General features: G+C 38.1%; 1 protein-coding gene across 1 annotated transcript; it reads right to left on the bottom strand.

Moving 5' to 3' along the window:
* Positions 1–8,350: 8,350 nt before the first annotated feature.
* LOC127622239 (ammonium transporter Rh type A-like) lies at positions 8,351–21,525 on the bottom strand. The gene is made up of 10 exons (XM_052096270.1): positions 21,257–21,525; positions 13,168–13,351; positions 12,843–12,993; positions 12,208–12,355; positions 10,548–10,714; positions 10,317–10,454; positions 10,097–10,218; positions 9,902–9,975; positions 9,702–9,775; positions 8,351–9,608 (listed from the first exon to the last, which is right to left on the bottom strand). The coding sequence occupies exons 1-10, from the start codon at positions 21,441–21,443 to the stop codon at positions 9,534–9,536; spliced, it is 1,320 nt and encodes a 439-aa protein (XP_051952230.1). The 5' UTR covers positions 21,444–21,525; the 3' UTR covers positions 8,351–9,533.
* Positions 21,526–24,058: the final 2,533 nt, after the last annotated feature.

Below are 24,058 nucleotides of genomic sequence, written 5' to 3'. Positions count from 1 at the left end.
GCAGGCATATCTTGCTGTTGGTTGGCATCAGATCCTTTCACAATCTTTCTGGAGTCTGCACCACACCATTCACAGGTGACTGCGTGATTGAGATGACCAATGAAAATGTTCCTGAGGGTTTAGTCATGACTACCAGGCCTGGTTTGCGCTCAAGCGATTTGGGTGAAAACAAAATCATGCAGGTTTATATAATGTATATAAATTACACACAGTCATACCTCAAACATCACTTTTGAAGCCCTGTTGAATGATATACACTGGTGAACAAAAAGTTTTAATAACGTAGATATTTTGCTCTTATGGGAAGAAATTGGTATTTTTATTCACCAAAGTGGTATTCAAATGATCACAATGGGACTGGGGGTCAGGACATTAATAACGTGAAAAATTACCATTAAATGTAATTTTTTTTTTTTAACTACTTCAAAGTGTTCTCATCAAAAAATCCTCCATGTGCAGCAAGGACAGTTTTGCAGATCCTTGGCATTTTAGCTGTCAGTTTGTCCAGATACTCAGGTGACATTTCACTCAACACTTCCTTTAGCACTTGCCATAGATGTGTCTTGTCGGGCACTTCTCACGCACCTTATAGTCTAGCTGATCCCGCAAAAGCTCAATGGGCTTAAGATCCATAACACTCTTTTCCAATTATCTGTTGTCCAATGTCTGTGTTTCAAAAAAAAAAAAGTGGCTTTATCTTTGCAATTCTTCCCATAAGGCCTGCACCCCTGAATCTTCTCTTTATTGTTGTACATGAAACTGGTGTTGAGTGGGTAGAATTCAATGAAGCTGTCAGCTGAGGACATGTGAGGCGTCTATTTTATGTACTTATCCTCTTGTTTAGTTGTACATCTGACCTTCCAAATCTCATTCTGTCCTTGTTAGAGCCAGTTGTCCTTTGTCTTTTAAGACTGTAGTGGACACCTTTGTATTAAATCTTCAGTTTTTTGGCAATTTCAAGTATTGTATTGCCTTCATTCCTCAAAACAATGATTAGAGAAAGTTGTTCCTTTTTATAAATTTTCGACCTAATATTGACCTTAAACCATGCCAGTCTATTGCATACTTTGGCAACTCAAAAACAAACACAAAGACATTGTGAAGTAATATTTACCAAAGACCTTATTTTACTCATAAGTTATAAAAACCCCATTATAAAAACCCCTTGGAAAATCCATAGGGAACCCATGGCAAATTATTTTCTGGGATTTTGGACAACAAGCTGAAGCTATTTTCTCTATGCACTGTCTATTTTCAATAATGTGGCTATTGAATGTTCTCTGTGTCATTATTAATGAGTAAATTACTGTCTAGACTGCTGCTGAAGTAGCACGTAGACTGCGTTGTCACTTGATGTCAACCTGTTTCTTTTCTCAGCTTTATTATTTATTTATGCTGTATATTGGAAACTAATCCTTAATCCTTAAAATGTCCAAAATTATACTTCTTAGTTCACACATTTCTCCAATGAGGCAAAACACACCCTGGGATTTGAATACCATTCTGTAATATTAGCCAGTAACATATGCCGCCAAGTGCCATTCAAGTGCATTGAAAAGCAAGCAGAAGGGCCAAAACTTGGGTTTGCACTACAGAGACTATTTAGCCTGAGACAGAGCAATGAATGGGAGAAATTGGATGGATTTAGAAAAGGAAGTTCCACCTTACAGGTAAAATAAACTTTTAGATACAGGCATCACCTCTCAATCAACTTAAGAAGGTGCATGTGCATTAGCTGGACCGACCTAAACATTTTGTTTTATCTTTTACCATGATCAGAGATAAAGAAGCACAGTTTATGAAACCATTGTTGTCAGATTTCAATGTTGATTTGAAATATGTTCTTTGATCATAAACTTGACCAGCCATTTTGGAGATTTTGGTCTTTCCCTATTCAAGTATATAGGAGCTGTACTTTTATGCCATTTGCATTGCCTTGAAAGGGACTTTGGTACCACCATATGAAAAGGGCTGTTGCTTTTTTTTTTTTGCACCAAAACAGTAACAATTTAGTAATATATGATAATTTTCCACCCTGTTTTTGGCCCTCTGTCCGAAACGCTCAGTTTTGGCATAAGTGCCTCCTTAAAACTTACGTGTAAACGCCCACTTTTCTGTATGACTAACATCATGTAGCCCTTAAAATGCATCAAACTCAATCAGAAGAACATTATAAAACAAAATTTCAAGGGTTTACATATAACGCACATACAACACATTGCATCAGAATATATTAATCTGTTCATCCCAAGCACAACTGTTAAAGGAATAGTTCACCCAAAAATGAAAATTCTCTAATTTTTCACTTACCCTGTTTCCATCCCAGATATGTATGACTGTCTTTCTTCAGCAGAACACAAATTAAGATATTTAGAAGATATAGCTCTGTCAGGTCCTTATAGTGGAAGTACATGGGTGCCAGCACGCTGATGGCCCAAAAGTCATATTTAGCCAGCATAAAAGTAATCCATGCAACTCCTGTCGATCAATGAATGTCTTCTGAAGCAAATCAATGCATTTGTGTGAAAAAACAAATCAATAATTAAAAAAAATTTACTTTTAAAAAGTACTTTCTGCCAGCAGCTGACGCAAAGCGTGACGCAAGCGTTTTGGCGAGTTCAAGTGAGAATTTGGAAGCAGAGCTTATTTACAACAGAAGAACGAACAAATGCATCCCATTTGAAACAGCATCAGAGCCCTGGATGGACACGCTGATTTAAAGTTAATAATGTTGTAATTATCTACTTGTTTTTACACAAACCCTTCGATTAGCTTCTGAGAACAATTTTGGTTTACACTATGGCAATTCTGTTGTGCGTTTAACGTGAAGTTAAATAAAATAGTGGAAGTGACAGGAGACTGAGAATGACATACACTATAAAGTTTTAGAAAAAAAAAGAACAACACAATTCTTGGTGCCAGAAACGAGTGGTAAAGGAGGGAGACCAGGAGCACGTCTCCGGTTACACATGCAACCTCGGTTCCCTGAGATGAAGGGAATGAGACATTGCTGAAAGCACTATGGGGAGTGTCCCTTCACATGACCTTGTTATAACCCTTATCTTCTGATTGGCAATGATGTCTGAGCCCCACCCCATTAGAATTTGTTTGACTGAGAAATAACAGCGAGTCACTCTGAAGTAGAAATGCGGCCAGCTTTCACAATGTCTCACTCCCTTCATCTGAAGGAATTGAGGTTTCATGTGTAACCAGGGACGTTCCCTTTTGATTCATTTCACTCGACATTGCTGTAAGCACTATGGGCAATTATATCCCATCACTCCGCACTACATGACATTACACTCCCAGAGTTATAACTCTAAATAGATATATTCATAAGGAGTCACAGGCCGATGATTTATAAGTCATTTAAAAGTGCATATGAATAGTTCCATGTGGCGGATGCCAGATGGAAACTAATGTTGTCTGGGATCTATTATAACATATAGATATACACAGTATGGATTGGATATTAACCCTCTCACAACAAGGATTGGAAAGTAGGTTTTGTTTCTTATGGGAAAGCTTATGACTTTAAAAGACGCAGTTCAACAGCATAGAGTTAGATTGCTGTGTTGATATAGTTGGTAGCCCACCTGTAATAAAGGCTTGGGATCACCCGCTTGAAAGTAAGTAGGACTTGTGATGAGACTGACATCACATCCAGGTTATAAAACCATGTGAATGTGTTTTGTGAGGACCACCCTGCTGCCAAACATTTGTCCTGTAAGGACATACCATTTGTCCATGTCCATGAAGAGGCCATGCCTCTGGTTGAATGTGCTTTGACACCAACAGTGCAATTCACACACTGCGATCCAGCAAGAGAGCCTTTATTTGAATGTGTCCTCCACGCAAAAAAAAAAAAAAGAGCTGATCCAACTGACGGGTGCTCTCAACATATATATGCAATGCCCTCACCGGACATATTATATGCATACATCACACTTTATCTGAATTAAATTGTGGGGGAAGAAGACTTGAAAATTAACCATCTGAGCCCTGAAGGGTTTACTTGAGTGTATTTTAAGTGCTGTAACTGTACTTTTAATGAGCTATTTTCCCACAGTCTGTGTTCGCTACTTCCCTGTCCTGATTTTGTTTTATATATCAACATGATTGGTTAGGGAGAGTTTCGTGACTCCCATCAAATCGCTTGAACAGCAGCTGTAGATCTGTTATGGATGTGGAGGATGCCTCAAACATATTTTCAACACCTGAACATCACGGCCGCACCTGAAAGGGCTTTTCAAAGTGAAAAAGGCCAAATGCCTGACTGTGTCAAGTGAGTTTAACTTGCTCAAGCCCGATATCAGCATTAATCCTGTCTCTAATTTGAAGAAAAATAAAGGTAAATTTCATATTTCTGCTTACTAGATTCTGTGTGTCTATAATGTAGCCTGTAATTTAAATATCTATTTCTGAGATTATTGGTGCTGCTGTGAGAGATTAAGGCAATGTCATCAATAGGGCTGTGCAATAAAATGATCTAGATGTTTATTGGGAAAAAAAAGAAAGAAGAAGAGATGTCCTCGATATCGATGATTAACTTTTGAATACTTTTCTATATTTAGCCAATGTTTTACATCTAGACCAGGGGTGTTCATTACATCAATCACGATAGCAAGACAACCACTGGTTGGCTGATCTAGATAAAAAAGAAAAGATTGACTTTTTAATTTGTCTGTAGCTTGTGCTTTTCGATTGACAAGCGGCTAATGTTTTTGCGCTAATGCTGGAATGAGCCTAAATGTTCAAATCATAGACTGTAAAAAAAGATGGACGATGCCCCTTCGCTCTTTTCCATTGGTGAGAACTGAAGCCGCCAGTGTCCCGATATGGCGCAGACATCTTGGGACTTGAGTCTGCGCAGTTGCGATTTCGGGACCAGAACTGCACAGTACTGAGCAGGAAGTAAAGCCGCAAAATCAAGGCCCCGCCCTCATTCTCGCTGAATCAATCGCAAAAAATAATTGAAATAATTAATTATAGAAATTTAGATATTACATTTAAAGCTCCAATCTCCTCAGTCCTCCGAAGATCCCGAAAAAAAGTCAGTTGGTGCTTCAGTGACTACTTCGCTCAGAGAACCTGTCAATCACAGCTGTCAATCATGATGTTACAGCACCGTTTTTATAGCATCAAATAACTAACTAAAAACAAACTTATTTTGAAAACAAACACTTGAAATTACATCAACGTGATAGAAACTACAGTAAATGACAGAAACTATCTTTGGAAAAAAGATATGTGAAGTGTAATTTAATTGTTGGTCTAGTGAAGACGTAATCGAGACGTTTTGGCTTCACTTTTGAGGGCTTGTGCGGCACACTTGGTTCAAATACACTTTATTAATCCGCCAATGCCCGTCTTGATGAGGATTTAATATAAACACAGTCATTTCTGTCTAAAGTGAATTTAAACAGTGGGACAAAAAGTGTATTTATATCAGAATGTTGGACTTGAAGTGTACATGTAACCGAATAGAGCAATGTTTAGGATATGTCATATAAAGGCTATTACACAAAAAACATTAACAAGGAAACGAGAAAACCACTCACTACTTTTACCCGAATAACTTGAGTAGCTTTAAAAGTATTAATGTAATAGAATAAAACTGTGAAGATTTTTTTTATAATACCGACCCCTGATGTAGAGAGTGTGTTAATTTGTATAATAAATTACCAGGAAAGTAGAGATGATAAAATTATTTATAATTATGCTTCGTCTTTATAAAGCTAGAAAAGTATCAACATTTGCAGAGCAATACTTCAGCAGAATATTCCACCAGTCACAAACTTCAGAAAATTGTGAATCATAACACAACTATTTCTTGTCTTAAAAGATACAAGAACTAAATCAAAATTTTCTCATCATTTACTCACCCTCATGCCATCTGTCTATGACTTTCTTTCTTGAAGATCACAAATGAAGGTTTTTAGAAGAATATTTCAGTTTTTATTATAAAGGGGCATACATTTCACAACTCGGTACTCAACACTCACTACTCATGAGTACTTTTAAATGAGCTACTCTTATACTCTTACTTGAGTCGTTTTTAGGACAGCTACTTTTACTCTACTCACACTACATATTTTAAAGGTGGGGTATGTGATTTGCAAAACGGCCGGCAGATTTTGAAAATACACAACTCTAAGGTCCTACCTTCTCTCCTCCAACGCTGGCCCTGACTCCACCCATTCGAAAAACATGGACGCGCAGTGTTCTAGCAGTGTTCTAGACTCACTAGTCAAACAGTGCATTCACCTGTCAGACAATTTTTCAGAGCAAATTGTTGACACAGCAGGAGGAGGGGTTCGCATACCACTCTTGAAAGGTGTAGAGCTGATTTTCTCATAACTGTAAAAATAAAAGAACATAGCCAGCCCTGGCGTCTGTACAGCGGTCTTCTATTCAAAACAGGATTCATAGAAATGTGGAACAACCCCACTAGCACTATAAAAGCTCTATTCTCCATACATAAATAAATACAATCGCTTCCTGTTACTGGGTCACGAGCTTTGAGTATGCGCACGAACGGGACACGCGCGCCAGGGTGGTGGGGGGAGGGGGGCATGGTACGACCGTTTGATTGACACATTTTCCGTCCAATGATTCTAGATGGTCTTGAAAATGATTGGCTGGAGTTTTTCGAGTCCTGCCCGTTCCACAGATGATTAAATTGCTTAATTTTCATTTCAGTGCTTCTAATTTACAGCCAGTAAGTGGGTTAGAAATAGGATTTCAAGTTATTTTGAAAAAATGGTCAAAAAAGAAAATCACATACCCCACCTTTAAGAAGTAACAGTACTTTTACTTGAGTATTATTTTTCAGTACTCTTTTCACCTCTGCTCTTACATAATGTCAGCATCAACTCTAATATACTGAAATGTATATTTTATACTTTGGGATACCAAATGCTGGGGTGGCAATGCTTTTTCTTAGGGTGGCAGCTGCCACCCCTTTCCACCCTCATAGATCCACCACTGTGGACAAGGGTTGAAATTAATAATAATAAATAAATAAGAAAAGGCAAAATAAAAATGGCAAAGCTTTTATTATAACATTTCTGTTGAAAAATTTGGAAGTACTTATCAGAGTAATTTTCACTGTTCAAGAAAGACTTTATTTTTAGATTTATGTTTAAATGTGATATATATATATATATATATATATATATATATATATATATATATATATATATATATATATATATATATATGTTATTTTTTTTTAAATCAATATATTCTTTATTTGAATTCATATTTATTTGTTTTAGGTAATTTACATTTGTGTTTTGATTTTACTGATGCATAATATAAAGTTTATGCACTTTTTATTATGTTGTCTATTTTTTATTTTGTAAGAAATTCCTAGTAGTTACGTGACATAGGGGTATAGGATATGGATAGTGGGGGGCCACGTCAATATTTCTGCAGAAACTCACACATGCATATACTGTATGTACAGTAATGCAGCTTGCCATACAGCCTCAGCAAAACATAGCTTTTCCTAAAGGGGGCGCTAGATGACAGAAAAAGTCTGAATGATTGGAACCACACACACTGTATGGCTAAAAGTATGTGGACACCCCCTTCTAATCATTAGGTTTGTGTGTTCTAGTAATTTCTGTGAGGACTAATCTTATACAATGACATTAAACAGAAAACATTTACATCTCATTCATAGGCCTACCCGAATCTGCCTAAAAATGACTGTGATATTATTCAATTAAACAGGTAATTTTGTACAGTCACCACTGAGAAAAGTAACCAGCATCCATGTTGAAATGAGATTTGCCTAGTCAGAAATTACATTTGAGCCTACTCTGTATTAGAATGAATGCCTACTTTACAGTAAATTCAGAAATGCAGTTCAGCTGTTTAGTAAAAAACATGTAAAATGTTATGAAGATACTTAATGAACTTTCACATAGTATAATTAATGTAAAATGAACGGAACAACCTAACACCTCATCCTAACCAGACGCTAATCAGCTATCTACCTTTCCACACCAGACGCGGCACGACACCGCGATATTCATACTCTAAAATGAGGATTATTGACAATAAAATTTAGAAGTTTACTGATTTGCTGTTCGGCGACAGAACACAAGGACAACTGCGTTTCAGACCATACGTGGAACGGAGATTTTTTGCATGCGCAGTAATGGGATTTAAGAGTTTTCCTACATTTCAGTGTGGATAAGAAACTTTTGGTAAATGCTTGAAAACAGCAGTGTCGATTCAGAGCGTTTCAAAAATGAAAAGGACATTTTCAAATGTATCCAGATTAATGTGGACATTGATACTGGAGACAAAAATAAATTCAGATTAAATTGAAGCCAAATTTATGAATGTAAAAGTTTATTAAGTTCACAGACCTTTCTAAAACAATTAAGAGATGCCAAGTTGGGGAGTGAAGCATATGGGAACACAAACATTCAATGACACAAAATTTAAATCAGGTAGTCAGCTTGCAGTAAGACAACTCTCCATAATGTTATACATTGAATGTTTTCTTCATTAAAATAACATGATATTCAAGCAGTGACTACCCGATCACGTCTGCTTATTCCTACTACTAGATGAGATTTATAATTAGGCTCTTGTGTTACATAATTTTTTACAATATTCCTTATAAACAAGAAGTGTCACAATTTGTAATGCATTTGCTAATATTAAAGTATTAGAAATTGTGCGAAAATATAAAAGTTGAGGTTAGTTTTCAGGATACAATTGTTTAAAATACTTCATTCATCAATACATAAAGGATTTTTATTGATAACAGTAATTGCTAACTATAATTGCTGGAAGAAAGTTTTTAATGTCGAAGGGTCTCTCTCTTTGTGTATACATATACTAATATGCATGATTTGCAAAAACATTCTTACGCTATAAAAGCTTATGAGGATTGGTGAAGATACATCTCTACTGATGACAAAAACCACATTGAACTACTTGGATAGACATTTAAGCAAGAAGTCTCAGATTGGCTCATATTTTTGCCCATTACACTGAGCAACTTTGATCGTCCTGACAACACTATGTTTATTAGCTCCACAGTGTCGGATTTGCTCAATCAGCTCTTGTCAGTCAGTTATCAGATGACGACAATAGCTTTTTAATTGTGCCATTTCCATTATTTTTCTTATAATTAATTGCTCTCATTGTTGGCAGTTGGCGAACTGTGTAACTTTTGGTAATATACTTATATACTTAGTTATATACTTACTAATTTGAGAATGTTTCAGATACCACTTATTAGTGTAATAATGAGTTACATGTATCATGTGCATTTTTAAATTCCAGCTACATGTATTCATAAACAAACAAACAAACAAACAGACAATCAAACAAACAAACAAACAAAGGAGATTTCATGTAATGCATGACATCTCCTCATATACTGTGGATTCACTGTTTGGAAGGTTTCAGTAAGTGGTGTAGATGCTAATGGTTGAAAAGCCCTGAGGTGTTTATTGGATGAGGTCTCTTCATTTAGGAAGTGAGTTGGTTTAGAGAGGAGCATTTTAAACCTCTGCTTTGTTCTTGGAATAATTGCCATGAGCCAAATGCTCTTCAGTCTCCTTCTCTTCCTCAGGTACCTGCATGCCAAACACACCCACAATTACCTTTTAGCAAACAGGATTTTTTTTATGAAAATTAAAAAATGTTTATTTAGCACTCTTTTCACTTACCTCCCAGTAGATTGAGTCATCAAAGCAGTTTTGGTCAGGTGGCTGTCCCCAAAATGGAATCTTCATAATCAGACCTGGAAGTGGTATGACATTTTTTGCTGTGTCTTAGAGTTGTGTTTGTAACTTGGCAGTGTCAAGCACTCATTTTAACATCGAAAATGTCTTGCAAATTTTGTGGTTGTGGTGGTGTAAGTACCCACCTGTGAACAATCCGCCCACCAAAGCAAACCCAAGAGATGATGCCAAACCACCTGCCTGAGTAGCTGCCGAAACACTGAAATAAATGGAAATCGAAATAAAATCACTGATTGTCAATAATTGCTGTCGTATTAACAAAACAAACAAGCAAACAAAAAACCCAAAAATAATATAAAGGACTGTGGACTGCTGTATACCCTTCCTTCCTTTGAAGTGCTGCTGCCACAATGCCAGCAAGGCCACCTAGGATGCCCGGCATGCCGTGTAGGTTGTGCACACCACATGTGTCTTGGATTCCAAGATTAGAGGCCAGGATGGGCTGTGGAAACCATATAGAAATAATGGATTTATATCTATTTGACTCCTGGATATTTTATTGTATACAGTATATGTAACATCCTGGTTTCAAACTCATACAGTGAGGAACTTGAAGCCAAGGGTGGAAATAATGCCTGCAACAACTCCGATCAGCATTGCTCCAAATGGTTGGATGTTCATGTCAGCGCAGGTACCCACGGCAACACCTCCAGCCAGCGTGGCATTCTGAATGTGGACCTGTGCAATGAAACACGATATAGGCTGTCATATGGTACATGGACTGCTTAAACATCAGATGTGGTAAAATACAGAAAGACAGGTTTGGCTCACCATGTCAAGTTTTCCCTTTTTCTCCACCAGGCTGGAGGTGGCATAGGCAGCGAGAGCACAGGCAGCCAGAGAGAAATATGTGTTGATAACAGCTGTTAGCTGAGCATCACCAGGTTCAGCAATGGCAGAATTAAAACTGGGCCAGAACATCCACAGGAAGACTGTGCCTACATACGCAGAAAAAGTGGAAAGGTGAATGTGTATGAGTACCTATGCAGATAGAATGCTCTTTGATTACATGTCTAGGTACATTTATAGACATTTATAAGTCTTGATACTCTCATGCACATAAATATTAATGTGAAGGGTCCAGTCCTAAATCAAGAGGGCTCTGATGTAAAGCGAATTGTTTTTTTTAAATCCCCTAGCATCATATCCTTGACTCCAATGACTTCATCAGGGTAGGAACCATATTTGATTTCACAAGAATGAACACTAGGCTGTAATAGAGACTTGTACAGTCCATTTAATAGGTTGTATTTAATTAAGGTCCCATATTTTTAAATGTTTTCTCTCTACTGGACTGTCTTTGGTAAGATGCATTTTCAATGTTTTGTCGGCCATGTGTTCATCACACAAGAGGACAACATATAGACCAATGAGTTGGCCTACGTCACAGTCGGAAGTGGTGGCAAAGAGACCGGCTTAAACAATAAACCATACCTGCATTTAGCCGAACCAACAGTCCACAAATAGTTAGCTGCTACCTTTAAATTGTCTGGTTTAGCTAAATGAAATGTTGTGCTGCACTGTTGGTTGTCAAAATTGCATTGGCTTCACTTTTATCATACTCAACTCACTGCTTTGCAGCGAGCATTTTATTACAGGTATATATTAACTCATATCATTATAATAGTATAGCCAAGAATATTTCTGTATATATGACTGCTTTTTTTGTACTTTCATTTAATCGACAATTTTAACTAAGCTAGCTACTTAAGCTGCTAGTTACTAGCAATAGTGTACCCAAACTTAGCTTTGAACCTGAAGGCTATTTTATTTTATATTATCTTTCAGCAATATTTAGAGGAGCTAGCTAGTGCTAGCTGTCTAATCTGTAAAATCTAACAACAATTTGCCAGCTTTCTGCCATCACTTACTGAGCATGTGTGACCATGCTTGTAAACAATTGGATTGGTCTATCGAACAGACCGTATGTCTATACTCTACATTATATAAATAATTTACTGAAATTATTGTTTACAAATGCACAATGACCCTGGAAACATGATTTTGAATAAGGCACAATTAGGGGTCTGGGTAGCTCAGCAAGTAAAGATGCTGACTACCACACCTAGAGTTGCAAGTTCAAATCCAGGGCGTGTTGAGTGACTCAGGCTTCCTAAGCAACCAATTGGCCTGGTTGCTAGGGTGGGTAGAGTCACGTTGGGTTAACCTCTTCGTGGTCACAATAATGTGGTTCTCGCTCTCAGTGGGGCGTGTGGTGAGTTGTGCGTGGATGCACGTGCTAGGTCTCTGCGGTAATGTGCTCAACAAACCACATGATAAGATGCGTGGATTGACAGTCTCAGATGCGGAGGCAACTGAAATTTGTTCTCCACCACTAGGATTGAGGTGAGTCAATACACCACAAGGACGCATTGGGAATTGGGCATACCAAATTGGGGAGAAAAGGGGAGAAAAATTCTGTTAGACATACCGATCATTGCAAACAAGTCAGAGTGGTAGACTGATCCATCATTTTCATGGCCATTCTGAAGACCAGGGCGATAAAGAACACGAGCGACAGCTAATCCAAAGTAAGCCCCAAAAGCATGGATGGTCATGGAGGCACCAACATCAGAAGCCTGTAAAAAAAGTTTGGTAAAAGTTAATGTTCAACTGCAGTAGTCTTACTTATGGGGTATTCCCTTGAGAGACTCGGGACACTTTTTAACATCAGATCTGTACGTTCCACACTTAAGAGTTTGTAATAACATAAAAATAATCAATATATTTTTATTTAAGAATCTTTTTGTTTCTGTTTATGCATTGCTTTCATTTAAACCTAGGTAATACATGCCCTGTTTCTTCCTCAAGAGGAAGAGTGTTTTTAGGACACTGTGTGTTACAGGGTGTGTTTATGAAGTTTATCCTAAGGAGATAGAAAATTGCCTAAACTGCTTTTCTTTCATCTTCGGTCCAGCTTCTTTTTGTAACACAATTATCTTAGTTTGGTAACAAATCAGATAGAATACTTGTAGATTTGTGAAGGTCTGTCCCTACATATATTATGCAACTGTTAATAACACTTTAGTTTCTGTAAAATTAAATACAGTAGAAACATTTACAAACCTTAATGACTTCCACAACCAAGTGCTCATTAATGCAGAAGATGGTGATCTCCAACAGGGTCATGATGAGAAGCTGGACAGGGCTGGTTTTTCCCAGAACTGCCCCAAAAGAGATCAGAACTGTTGCTGTGCTAAAGTCAGCATTAATCATCCTGCAGAGAAGGAATTATAGGACTGATTTTTTAATTTAAATTAAAATTTTATCAATTGAACGGAGCAAATGGATTGGATGCTCTGTGAATTTAACTGTTGCATTAAGAAATAAGTGATAATTGGTCAGTTCACTCTGAGCCACCCCATTAAACACAATGTAAATGTGCATTTACCGATCAATGGACACTCTTATTTTGCCACCATGCATTTCCCAGACGTTCTGGAGGAGAAGACCCCACTGTAAGCCAAAGGCAGCCAACACGAGGTTGATGCCAACACTGCTGAAGCCATATCTCTTCAGGAAAGTCATCAAGAAACCAAAGCCAATGAAGATCATCACGTGTACATCCTGAAACACTGAAGACATAGATAAAGAGCAGGTAAATATTAAGCTACAGTATGGCTTTTTACATACGATGCTTAACACGTTAAGCTGTAAAATAGGAAAATTCTTGAGGAATAATTGCACACCAAGTAAGTGTATTTATACACTAACACATTTCTGTTCAGCACACAAGAGGTCTGTTCAAGAGTAGTTCCTGCAAAAGTGCCGGAAAAATTAATTTAGCATGTTCATTCTTTTACTGTCTAGTGTGCTCTACTATTAGTCTTCAAATTACTTCAAAGTTAGGAAGGCACCTCTAGCTACCCTTATTGACATGGTTGTAATTTTATTCACATCACATGACTTTAATGAGTGTTAAAATAAGCTTAATTTAGGATCAGACTTTTCTATGCTCCTATAGTATGTTGGTTTCCCATATATGAGTAAATTAGATAATGGATAAATGGCAGAAGCAAGGAAATGTTAAGAGTTCAAAAGTTAAACAACCATTCCAGTATTATTCACAATAAGTGAATATGCATTCTGATTGCCTGCTGGCCTCTGCCCATCTTTCCTGCAGAGAGGAAATTACATATAAGATTGTCCAACTCAGGAAGCCGTGCAGTCAACTTCGCTGGACAGAGAGATAGGATACGTTCCAGAACACCTGATTTATCAGAAAGGCCCATTTTCAGACCACAGGATACAAACTCTATCATTGTGCTTGCTGATAATAATCAGACGCATTAACGATTGTCAGGAAGTTTAAAAAGCGTCTCATTCTCAGTCCCAGGAGAGACAAGTGGAACTATGGAGCATGGACCTCCACAATGTGTGGCACCACACATTGAACAGACATTACTTCAGGCTTCCTTGGAATGCTTCTAAAACCCTCCACCCATTCAGTAAGCCTCTGGGTCTCCACACAAAATCTAAACTTGCCAGTGGACACACCCAAATAGACATCAATCATAGTACTTATGGTATGACATCTGGTAAGCTCATCAAGATAACAGATGACCTCTGTATGTACTACCGACCAAACTTAGTGCTGAAGCGCTTTGATAAGTAAAGACTCACTGAACTAAATGTTCTTTTTTATATTTGTATTGCTGGCTATCTTTATAAATGATCATATCCTCATTTTATAACATACTCCATGTTTGGCGCAGACCATGCACAAGTAACTATTGTACGATGAAACTACTGGACAGACTAAACAGGAAAACTTTAGATAAATATCACCAAATTTCGTCCTTATCTTGTTGTGCAAGACATCTAAAACAAACAAAAGAATGCGATCTTTAATTGCACAATACAACAAATTTTACATTTGTCATGTAGCAGATGCTTTTTTCCAAAGCGACTTGCAAATGACTTTTTTTCTGGTTATTAATTGAAGTTTCCCTCCAAAAAAGGTCCCTAAAATTTGTCTCTTCAAATTTTGATAGAGTCATATGTACTGTCAAAGCCGTTCCCGCCCTTCATACTTCCTGTGGAATCATTGTGTTACTTCTGCATCATGATAGCTGTTAAGCAAAAAAGCCAAACTGGTCTCACAGAAACATATTACTATACCTATATTTTTCCAAAAGAATTTTTATGTGGCTCGTTGTACAGCTTGCGTAAGTTTACTTTCCACCTTTTTACCTGAACTTGGAAGTGTCATCTGATTCATACTAGAAACCTGTTTTCGTTATCCAGTCTTTAGTGTTTAAATTCATATCTGTGTTCTTAGCAAATAATGTTATGTTTTGCTTATTAATTTAATTAATATTGCACAAAAAAAAGGGATCTTGACAGTATTGATACAGATTCCTGATGACCGACTTTTTACAGTGCCTCACCCGTCAAAGTTGAAGAAGTGGGTGTCTGGCGAGAAGCGATTGCCAGACGTTAGTTACATTGATATCATTAACTACTTCCATTTGTAATGATATCCAACAACTGCAAAAGTTGAGCCTGAACTGATTTTGTCTCCAACAAACAATAAATGTTTATTTATTTTTTCACCTGGATTGCTCGTTTCCTTTTTACACTGCTTCTTATGGAGACTGGAATCAGAAAACACTCCAGTGGCAATGGTGAGTCATAATGGCGGTGCCCAGTGATTGGTCAGGTAAACTGGATAGGGTGTGACTTATAAGCTGATAACGTTTGCAATGATAGAGCATGGGTCTTGAAGAGCATGCAAGTGGACACATGAGTCAAAAGTGTCATAGAAGCAACACAAAATGACGTGGTTGCTTTAGCAATTGCGTTTTTCTTTTCACATTTGCATTTTACAACACTATCGGTTAGGTTTAGGGTGGGGAGTAGGTTTTGTTGATTTAAAACTTCATAGAGCAATAAACTAAACCTCATCTGTTTTTTATTAATGCATTTGCTTTTTATGACACTATCGGTTACGTTTATGTTAACCAATAGTGGACAATTTACCTTTTATTTCATGAGATCAGGTTACATTTTAAGCAGACCCGTTAAACACCCAAAAACATTTAAATGAGCATTTCATTAAGTTAAATGACCAAGGCTATCAGCCTTTATCAGCCCTTCAAAGAATTTCCTTTGATCTCTCTATTGATCTTTATTACATGCACATATAAGCAGTGTTTTAATCAGCAAGGTAGAGGACTTTTCACTGGTTATTTCATGTCAGTAAATTTTGGAAGTGGAAAAAAGATAACCTTGACGGCTGAGTAAAGTTGCACAATCCATTTCTCCCAACTATTGGCTCTTACAACAAACAGAATAATGTGCCCAGTGAAATTTTTGTATCCTTCATGTGCAACAAATTTGCTGATAAAATCTCAAAGGTCCTATTTTCCTAATGGGTGGAATGCTTTTTCTCTCTGCAAATGTACGACGACTTAATTACATTCTGTCAGGACTAATTTAGTGCATGTAGACACAACTTAACAATGTGTGTTTTCTCTTTTGCCAAGATGTAAATACCCCTTATTTTCATTTCATTGAAGTCTTTCTCGCTCATTACTGGAATGCTTTGCCTGTATGACCCCCAACCCAAAGTGACAGATGGACTATATTTTCCCAGACTATAGACACATTTGCTTTTTATTTTCATTGTTTTTTTAAGAGGTCATCAAGTTCATTGGGTGGCAAAGAATGTTTATGCTTTAGAAATTTGGTTCTCACTCTGCATTTTGAAGAGAGGCAAGTAATTACTTCACGCACCCTGTGCATTAAAATGGTTTTAGTTAAGTACATATTATGTATTATAGTATTAAGTGTGGTCAACTACATAAAAGTCCACAGTTAATTAATATGACTTTTAATACGACTTCTTTTAATTCTTCTATTTGGGATATCTATAGGTATACACTCACTGATAACATTATTATCAACACTATGATCCTAAGAAAGTGCCTGACGTTGCCCTCTCCAGTTGTAGCCCATCCGACTCAAGATTGTGCAATCTCAGAAGCTATTCTGCTCACTACAAGAGTGGTACAGAGTGGTTAGCTGAGTTACCGTAGCCCTTCTGTCAGCTCGAACCAGTCTGGGCTTTGTTTCCCAAAAGCATCGGAAGCTTATTAGACCGTGGAATTAATCTTACAGTTCATCTTAGTTTTGCGGCCCATTTCCCAAAAGCATAGCTTAAGTAGTACTTGAAAATGCTTGTAGATTTCTGAGTGCTCTGGATTAATCATACAGTGCTAAGAGCATCATAAGCACATAGACTTTTGCAGACACCTGCAGTTCAATTGTGAAATTTCACTTCATATAATTTAAATACCAATAGCTACACTTTATGCTGAGACTATAATATCATGATTTTTTTTTTAACAGACAATTTTAATATTAATATTAAATGAAATGCACAAAATAGATATTCTAAATAGATGAACAGATTAATAAGGAAATAAATACAGTTATTTGTGTGGACTAGTTGGACTAGTTAGTAACAAGAAAGTGTTGGCAATATTGATGCAGACATCTGTATAAATTAATATTAGAGAGAAAGGAAAAAAGTCATTAACTTTATATGTTTTTATCCTCGTCTTCTCTTCCTGTCTGACACCAAAGGCTCTCTCGCAAGCACTACAAGTTGTGTAGCACCGCACATGCTGCATTGCTGTCACCGTTATCACTGTTGGGAGTAAAAGTAGACCTCTGCTTTATTGGTGAATGTCCCTAAAGCGCTACTTCCAAACATCTAATTTTGCTCTTTGCAATAATGGTGAACGTCGTAATATTCAATGAATGCTTGTAATTAGCAGGATCATACACAAGGCCTCCACTGTTTTTATATCGAGAGGAATTTGTGAAAATGAAATATTACTAATGCACACATGATTATGGAAGCAGATTGTATAAAAGAAAAAGATCATTCTGCACAAAATTATTGTAAAAACAATATGTAAATATGCAATAATTAGGTCGAATATTTAAGAAAATATATATAAAAAAACATTTAGCGAGGTAAATTACTAAAATGATTGAAAAGTGACGCAAAAATATAATTATGTTACAATGGCTAACTGCACTATACGGTCACATTTCAGCAATGTCACATGGACAGCAACTCTCTAAAGTAGCCCTTAAATTGTGTCCTCGCACGTTCAAGTTAAATACAGTTTTGGGAAGCGCACATAAAAAATAATGAACATTCGTACAATTGCTTGTAGAAAACGCTCTTAACAGCTAAGATCGATTATTATTGAAAAACGCAGCCCTGGCCACTCTCCGTTGACCTCTCTTATCAATAAAGTGTTTCTGTCCGCAGAACTGCCGCTCACTGGATGTTTTTATTTTTGGCACCATTCAGAGTAGATTCTAGAGACTGTTATGTGTGAAAATCCCAGGAGATCAGCAGTAACAGAAATACTCAAACCCGCACAACTGGCACCAACAATCACGACACGGTCAAAATCACCAAGATCAATTTTTTTCCCCATCCAGATGGTTGAGGTGAACATTAAATGAAGGTCCTGACCCTTATCTGATGATTTTATGCATTACACTAAACTCACATGAATAAGTAGTTGTACAGGTGTTCCTAAGAAAGTTCTCAGTGAGTGTATGTTTGTATATACGAAATGATGTGCTTAAGCCTCTCAAAAACCTTACTTCAGAACTACTAGTATCACGGCTTGGGCTGTCTAACATGTTTTTGGAGAAACAAGGATGTGTGTGTGTATGTGTGCACATGTTTATACCACATTGTGGGAACAAAATGTCCCCTAACCTACCTTGTGGTCCTCAAAGGGGAATGGCTTAGTAAACATACTAAACAATGTTTTTTTATAAATATAAAAATGCAAAAAGGTTTCTGTGATGGTTAGGTTTAGGTATAGGGTTAGAGGATAGGATTCCCCACAATGATAATATATATATATATATATATATATATATAGAGAGAGAGAGAGAGAGAGAGAGAGAGAGAGAGAGAGAGAGAGAGAGAGAGAGAGATGGAGTATGTGCGATCACCTGTTGATGATGCTGTAGTCTGATTGTCAGCCTTCTCAAGATTTTGGTGAAATGCATCCTATTTTCTCCATGGAAAAATAGCTGTCCAAGCGGGGGTACTCCTCTCTATTTCGCGGTAGCTGGTGTGCAAGTCTGGTGTGAGTCTTTCACTATGAAAAACGCAATGTCCTCCGGCATTTTGTCCTCTCCAATGTGGAAAATCCGGTAAAAGGTAATCGCTATGAGTTTGTGTAATTAATCTGTCTGTTGTGTCTCTCAGCTGTGATGAGCCTTAATGCTGAAGTTGTTAGTTAAAACTACTAACTATTATAGAAGCTATTTCCTAACTTTAGTAGTGTAGCAGTAATACAAGTGATCACGGAGCGCTTTTGAATATAATCACCGACTGACGCTGACTCACGTTACGTCACCAACTGGCTCATATTACACACAAAAATGGTCTTTTGCCTCCACCTGCTGGCTAAAATATGTAATGTCACAATATTAAATGTAAAGAGACAGATGGGTCTTAAAATATCTGCACTGCTCTTACACTTTAGTTTAGAACTGCACGAACACAAGCGGAGGGATACACACAGTGAAGTGTCTGAGTGCTGATGGTGTGAGACCATCAGTACTCATGGAAAGTCTCTCGTCCAATCAGATTTGAGGACCGGAATTAACTTGTAGGTATATATATATATATATATATATATATATATATATATATATATATATATATATATACACACACAAGTTAATTCACACACACACACACACACACACACACACACACACACACACACACACACACACACATTTATAAATATGAGAGTATGGATCTAGACTTCAATTATGGAAAATGTGTACACTTGGTCTCATAACTGTCAGAAATGTATTCCTTTACCACTCTACAGCTGATTGAATACATTGAAAAGTGTTGATACTTCAGGAGACTGTACTGAACTGCACAATTAAGCTGTTGTTTGTTGGAGAAAATTGTTGTTTATAAGATAAAGGGGGCTGGAACAGCCCAGTATCTCTATGAAGTACTGTGACAACCACAAATAACAACTGTAATTTAAAAAGATGACAGTTTTCATCAGGTGCAATACAAATGCATTCAATGACTAACCATATCCCTATTCTTTTAACAGTAAAGTTCAAAGTACTTTAAAATTTGAAACCGAAGAAAATTAGTCAACTGACAAATTGTGAAGGGTTGATTCAAAACTTTGCATGTGGCATTGACACTTATCTTGTATGTTCATACTCTCCACACCCTTTTGTTCAGTCCCAACCATGTCCCAGCAGTCATGTGTGCAACATGAAGTTAAACATAAAAAAGTGAATTTTTACAACAAATGCATGCCATCTCTACAAATCAACATGGCATGTAGAGAAAATTAAAGGAATGTAACTTAAGTTTGAATTGTCCCATACAGTCTATTTGCACTGCATGTGGAAATCCCTGTTAACACGAATATCTCCTCTGATAATATAAATAAAGGCTGGCATTCTCTAGATGGTTGACATATAGAAAACATTAAAGCTGAACTTCATCACCCTCCTCCTCTTTATCAAGAAAAGAGAGACACGGCATATAGCTTCTCTCTGAAGGGAGTATATTTAGGATATTGCATGCTGAATGAACATTAGTGACATGTTGCCGCCAAAGGCTTCGCAGAAATGACCCAAAGGAATTTTGTTTTGCTCAATGGTTGCTCTGTCATAGCTCAGGAAACCTAACTGAGTTCTTAGTTATGTTTCATTAATCAACTTGGATAGCATATAGCTCAGATAATTTGGTCGGGAAAGAATTTCTGTTCATATTGAGATCTCTGACTTTTGTATCTTTTGTAAATTTGAGCATAGTTTGTGACATTGTTAGTTTCCTTCTGAAACTTTAGAACAGTTTAGAGTTCTAGATCGTGTCCTCCAGGTGGAAATCTGAGAAGCAGGAAAATAATTTAGCAATCAATTTGCTTTCCATTAAAATCATTGCTGTCTAGGAGAAACAACTCAGATATTACACAATCTAATGTTTCTTTCCTACATATTAAAAAGTGGAAACCTACCATTTTTCACCTTGTGAAGCAGAGAGTTTAGAATGTAGGTACTCCACATTCACTGAACTCTGATGAGTAAGAATGTGTGCCATGACACTCAGTTGCAAAAATGATCAGTTTTTGAAGTGGATTAATTAATATGCAGGAAGGATAACAACACAAAACCATCCATTAGGCTAAACCTTTTATTCAATGTTATGTCTTTGGTGATAAAATCAGAAATATGCTCTACTTCTACCACTGTCACAGCAATATCACAGATCTGAAGCCACATGACTGATAAGTTAACAACATTTTTTAACTTATCATTACAAGTGAAATAACAATTTCCAATACAGGTGTCTAATTGTCCATATTAATTCATTTTCACCTTTACATGCCACACCACAGGACATGCCAACTTTTTTAAAAAGCAGAAGTGATCTGAGAGATACTTACTGGGGTAGAGGGTCATTGGGCTTTCAGGATGACTTTCATTCCCTGCAACATGGTGACCCTCGTCATGTCCATGTTTATCACCAGTATCATAAACTACAAAGAGAGAGTACAAGACAATGGTCACAGCTTCCAGTATCAAGGCCAAAACGGGGAACTTGATCCTCATGTTGGTGGCGTATGCTGGCATGCTCTCTGTCTCTGCTGTGCTCTTCCTCTCTGGGTGAATGACTCTCCCTCACATTTACAATTCTCTCACTCTTCCCACTATCTGTGGCTTGTGGGGGGAGTCCAGAAAGTGGCGTCTGGTTTTGAATTGGCTGCAGGTTTGAGGAAGACCAATGACAGTTGAGACAATTAAGATGGGGTGGGGACACCCCAAACCCCCAACCCCCCACCCCCTCCCTGCTGCACTGTGCATTTGGGACTGCATTTCCTTTCTGTTCTGTTCTGTTTATCTACAATGCAAAAAAAAAAAAACTTTTATGGCTTATATGTCTCCTTTGATATACATAAATGTGATAACCATTGCTAGATTTGTAGCATTGAAATTGTTATTTGTATATTACATGGAATTTCATTGGTTTGCCACATATTTGCATATTTTAATTATGGATTTATGGGGTTACTATATGACAACAAATATATGTTTTTATTGTTGTTTTAGTAATTATGTTTTTATTTGCAACTTTAAAAAATGTCATATTGAATTATTTATTGGATTTACAATTATGTATTCACAATGTGTGTTTTGGTTGGTTCCTGTTTTTTATTGTTTCTCATGGGAATCAAATTTAGGGGTGAACACACCCTGAAGTTGAGTAGTTGAGCGTAAAACAGATGCGTGCTGCCGTTAATGTCTCACTTCCTAATTAAAGAAGTTTATTTTTGTACTACCCTATAATGTAACACGTTTATTATTCTTTAGCATGCCTTGATGGGCCCTTTTCACACGTGAATGGGGGACCACAGCAAATTACATTTTTGCTTTTCAGTCACTCCCTCAGGAGCTGTGTTGGAAGCCTCACCACAGCTGTGGTAACTGACTTCTTTAAAACATATTATATATAGTACAATGCTATAAATTGACACTAAATATTTGTGAAATTGGAAATATAAAAAAGTTTGCTACATTTACGTTGTTAAAGAAGGCGGAAACGTGTCATAACAGGTTTGTGAAAGGGGTCCATAGAGATTGTGAGTCCACCATCACACTTATAAGAGTTAAGCCTGTTTTACACCGCATGCTGAAGCCGAACCGAAGCAGTGTGTCACGACAATTTCACAGCAAACAACACGCATTTCTGCTGCAGTAACTGTTGTGCTCTATACAGAAAATAAAGTGATGAAATGGTTATCAGGAGGCAGTTATTAATAGGTGTTACTAGCTTGATCATCATGAAATCTTATTTATATGATGCTGGTGTTCAGGGCTGGAAAGATAAATCGACCTGGGATTTTAAATGACAACCGGGCCAAAAACTTGTTGAGCGGAGGGGGTTGTTCGCTGCACTTATCGCGGCACCGTTTTGTGGTCCGTTCTGCATAACTGTCACGAACCCCGCTCCCTCGCTCCGCCCCCTCGAGCTTCCACGCTCGTTCCGCCCCCTCGAGCTCGCACGCTCGTTCCGCCCCCTCGAGCTCGCACGCTCGTTTTGCCCCCTCGAGCTCGCACGCTCGTTTTGCCCCCTCGAGCTCGCACACTCGTTTTGCTCCCTCGAGCTTCCACGCTCGTTTTGCTCCCTCGAACTCGCACGCTCGTTTTGCTCCCTCAAGCTCACATGCTCGTATGCTATCTCTTCCCCCGAGCTCTCACGCTCGTTTTGCTCCCTCGAGCTCTCCTGCTCGTACGCTATCTCCCCCCTCGGGCTCTCATGCACGCTCCTATGGCCAGAACATTATGACCACCTGCACTCGTCTCAATCACCCCTTTATTCGTTTCACCTGCACTCGTCTCATCACCTTTCATTGTTTACACCTGCACCTTCCCCTATAAATACCACAGCACATCCGTTTCATGGGTGTTGGTTATTGTATTTAGTTTCCCGTGTCTTTGCCCCCCGCTAGTCTCGTCTAGTTTTGAACTCCTCTTGTCTTCCTCTTAGCTTGCCAGCTTCCCTTGTTCCCCTGTCTTTTGCTCCCACTAGTCTCGTCATTCTTATTCTGATTACCCTGGCTTTGACCCCTTGCTTTCCTTGACCACTCTATTTATAGATTTGCCCTTTTGTATATCCTGATTCCCCGGCTCTCGACCTCACGCTCCCTTTGACTACTCTTCACTGGATTTGCCCTTTTTGTGTACTTTGCACGCTTTGTGATCTAATAAAGCTGTTTGAATTCGACATTGTGACTGTCTCTTCTTGTGCTCTTCTTCTCTTCTCAGGTGGCTCTAAAAGACATTTTTCAATATGGACTGAATGAGCCAGCCTCATCATTCATGCCTGGTGGTCGCTGCTCTCTCAACCTGGCTCAGTTTATTGACCTCGCCCTACTGTACGCTGGTTCCTCGTTTACTGTGGGGGAGGCAGACACTGAACCAGCGCTCCACACCACGGCCCCCGTCTTGAAGCCTACCACGGCCCCCGTCTTGAAGCCTACCACGGCCCCCGTCTTGAAGCCTGACACGGCCCTAGTCCCGAGGCCTGACACGGCCCCAGTCCCGAGGCCTGTCACGGCCCCAGTCCCGAAGCCTGTCACGGCCCCAGTCCCGAAGCCTTACACGTCCCCAGTCCCGAAGCCTTACACGGCCCTAGCCCCGAAGCCTGACACGGCCCTAGCCCCGAAGCCTGACACGGCCCTAGTCCC

The sequence above is a fragment of the Xyrauchen texanus genome, chromosome 28 (assembly GCF_025860055.1).
Source record: "Xyrauchen texanus isolate HMW12.3.18 chromosome 28, RBS_HiC_50CHRs, whole genome shotgun sequence".
Lineage (NCBI taxonomy): Eukaryota > Metazoa > Chordata > Actinopteri > Cypriniformes > Catostomidae > Xyrauchen > Xyrauchen texanus.
Note: the sequence above shows the minus strand (reverse complement) of the source record. Positions and strands in the feature narration are given on the sequence as shown.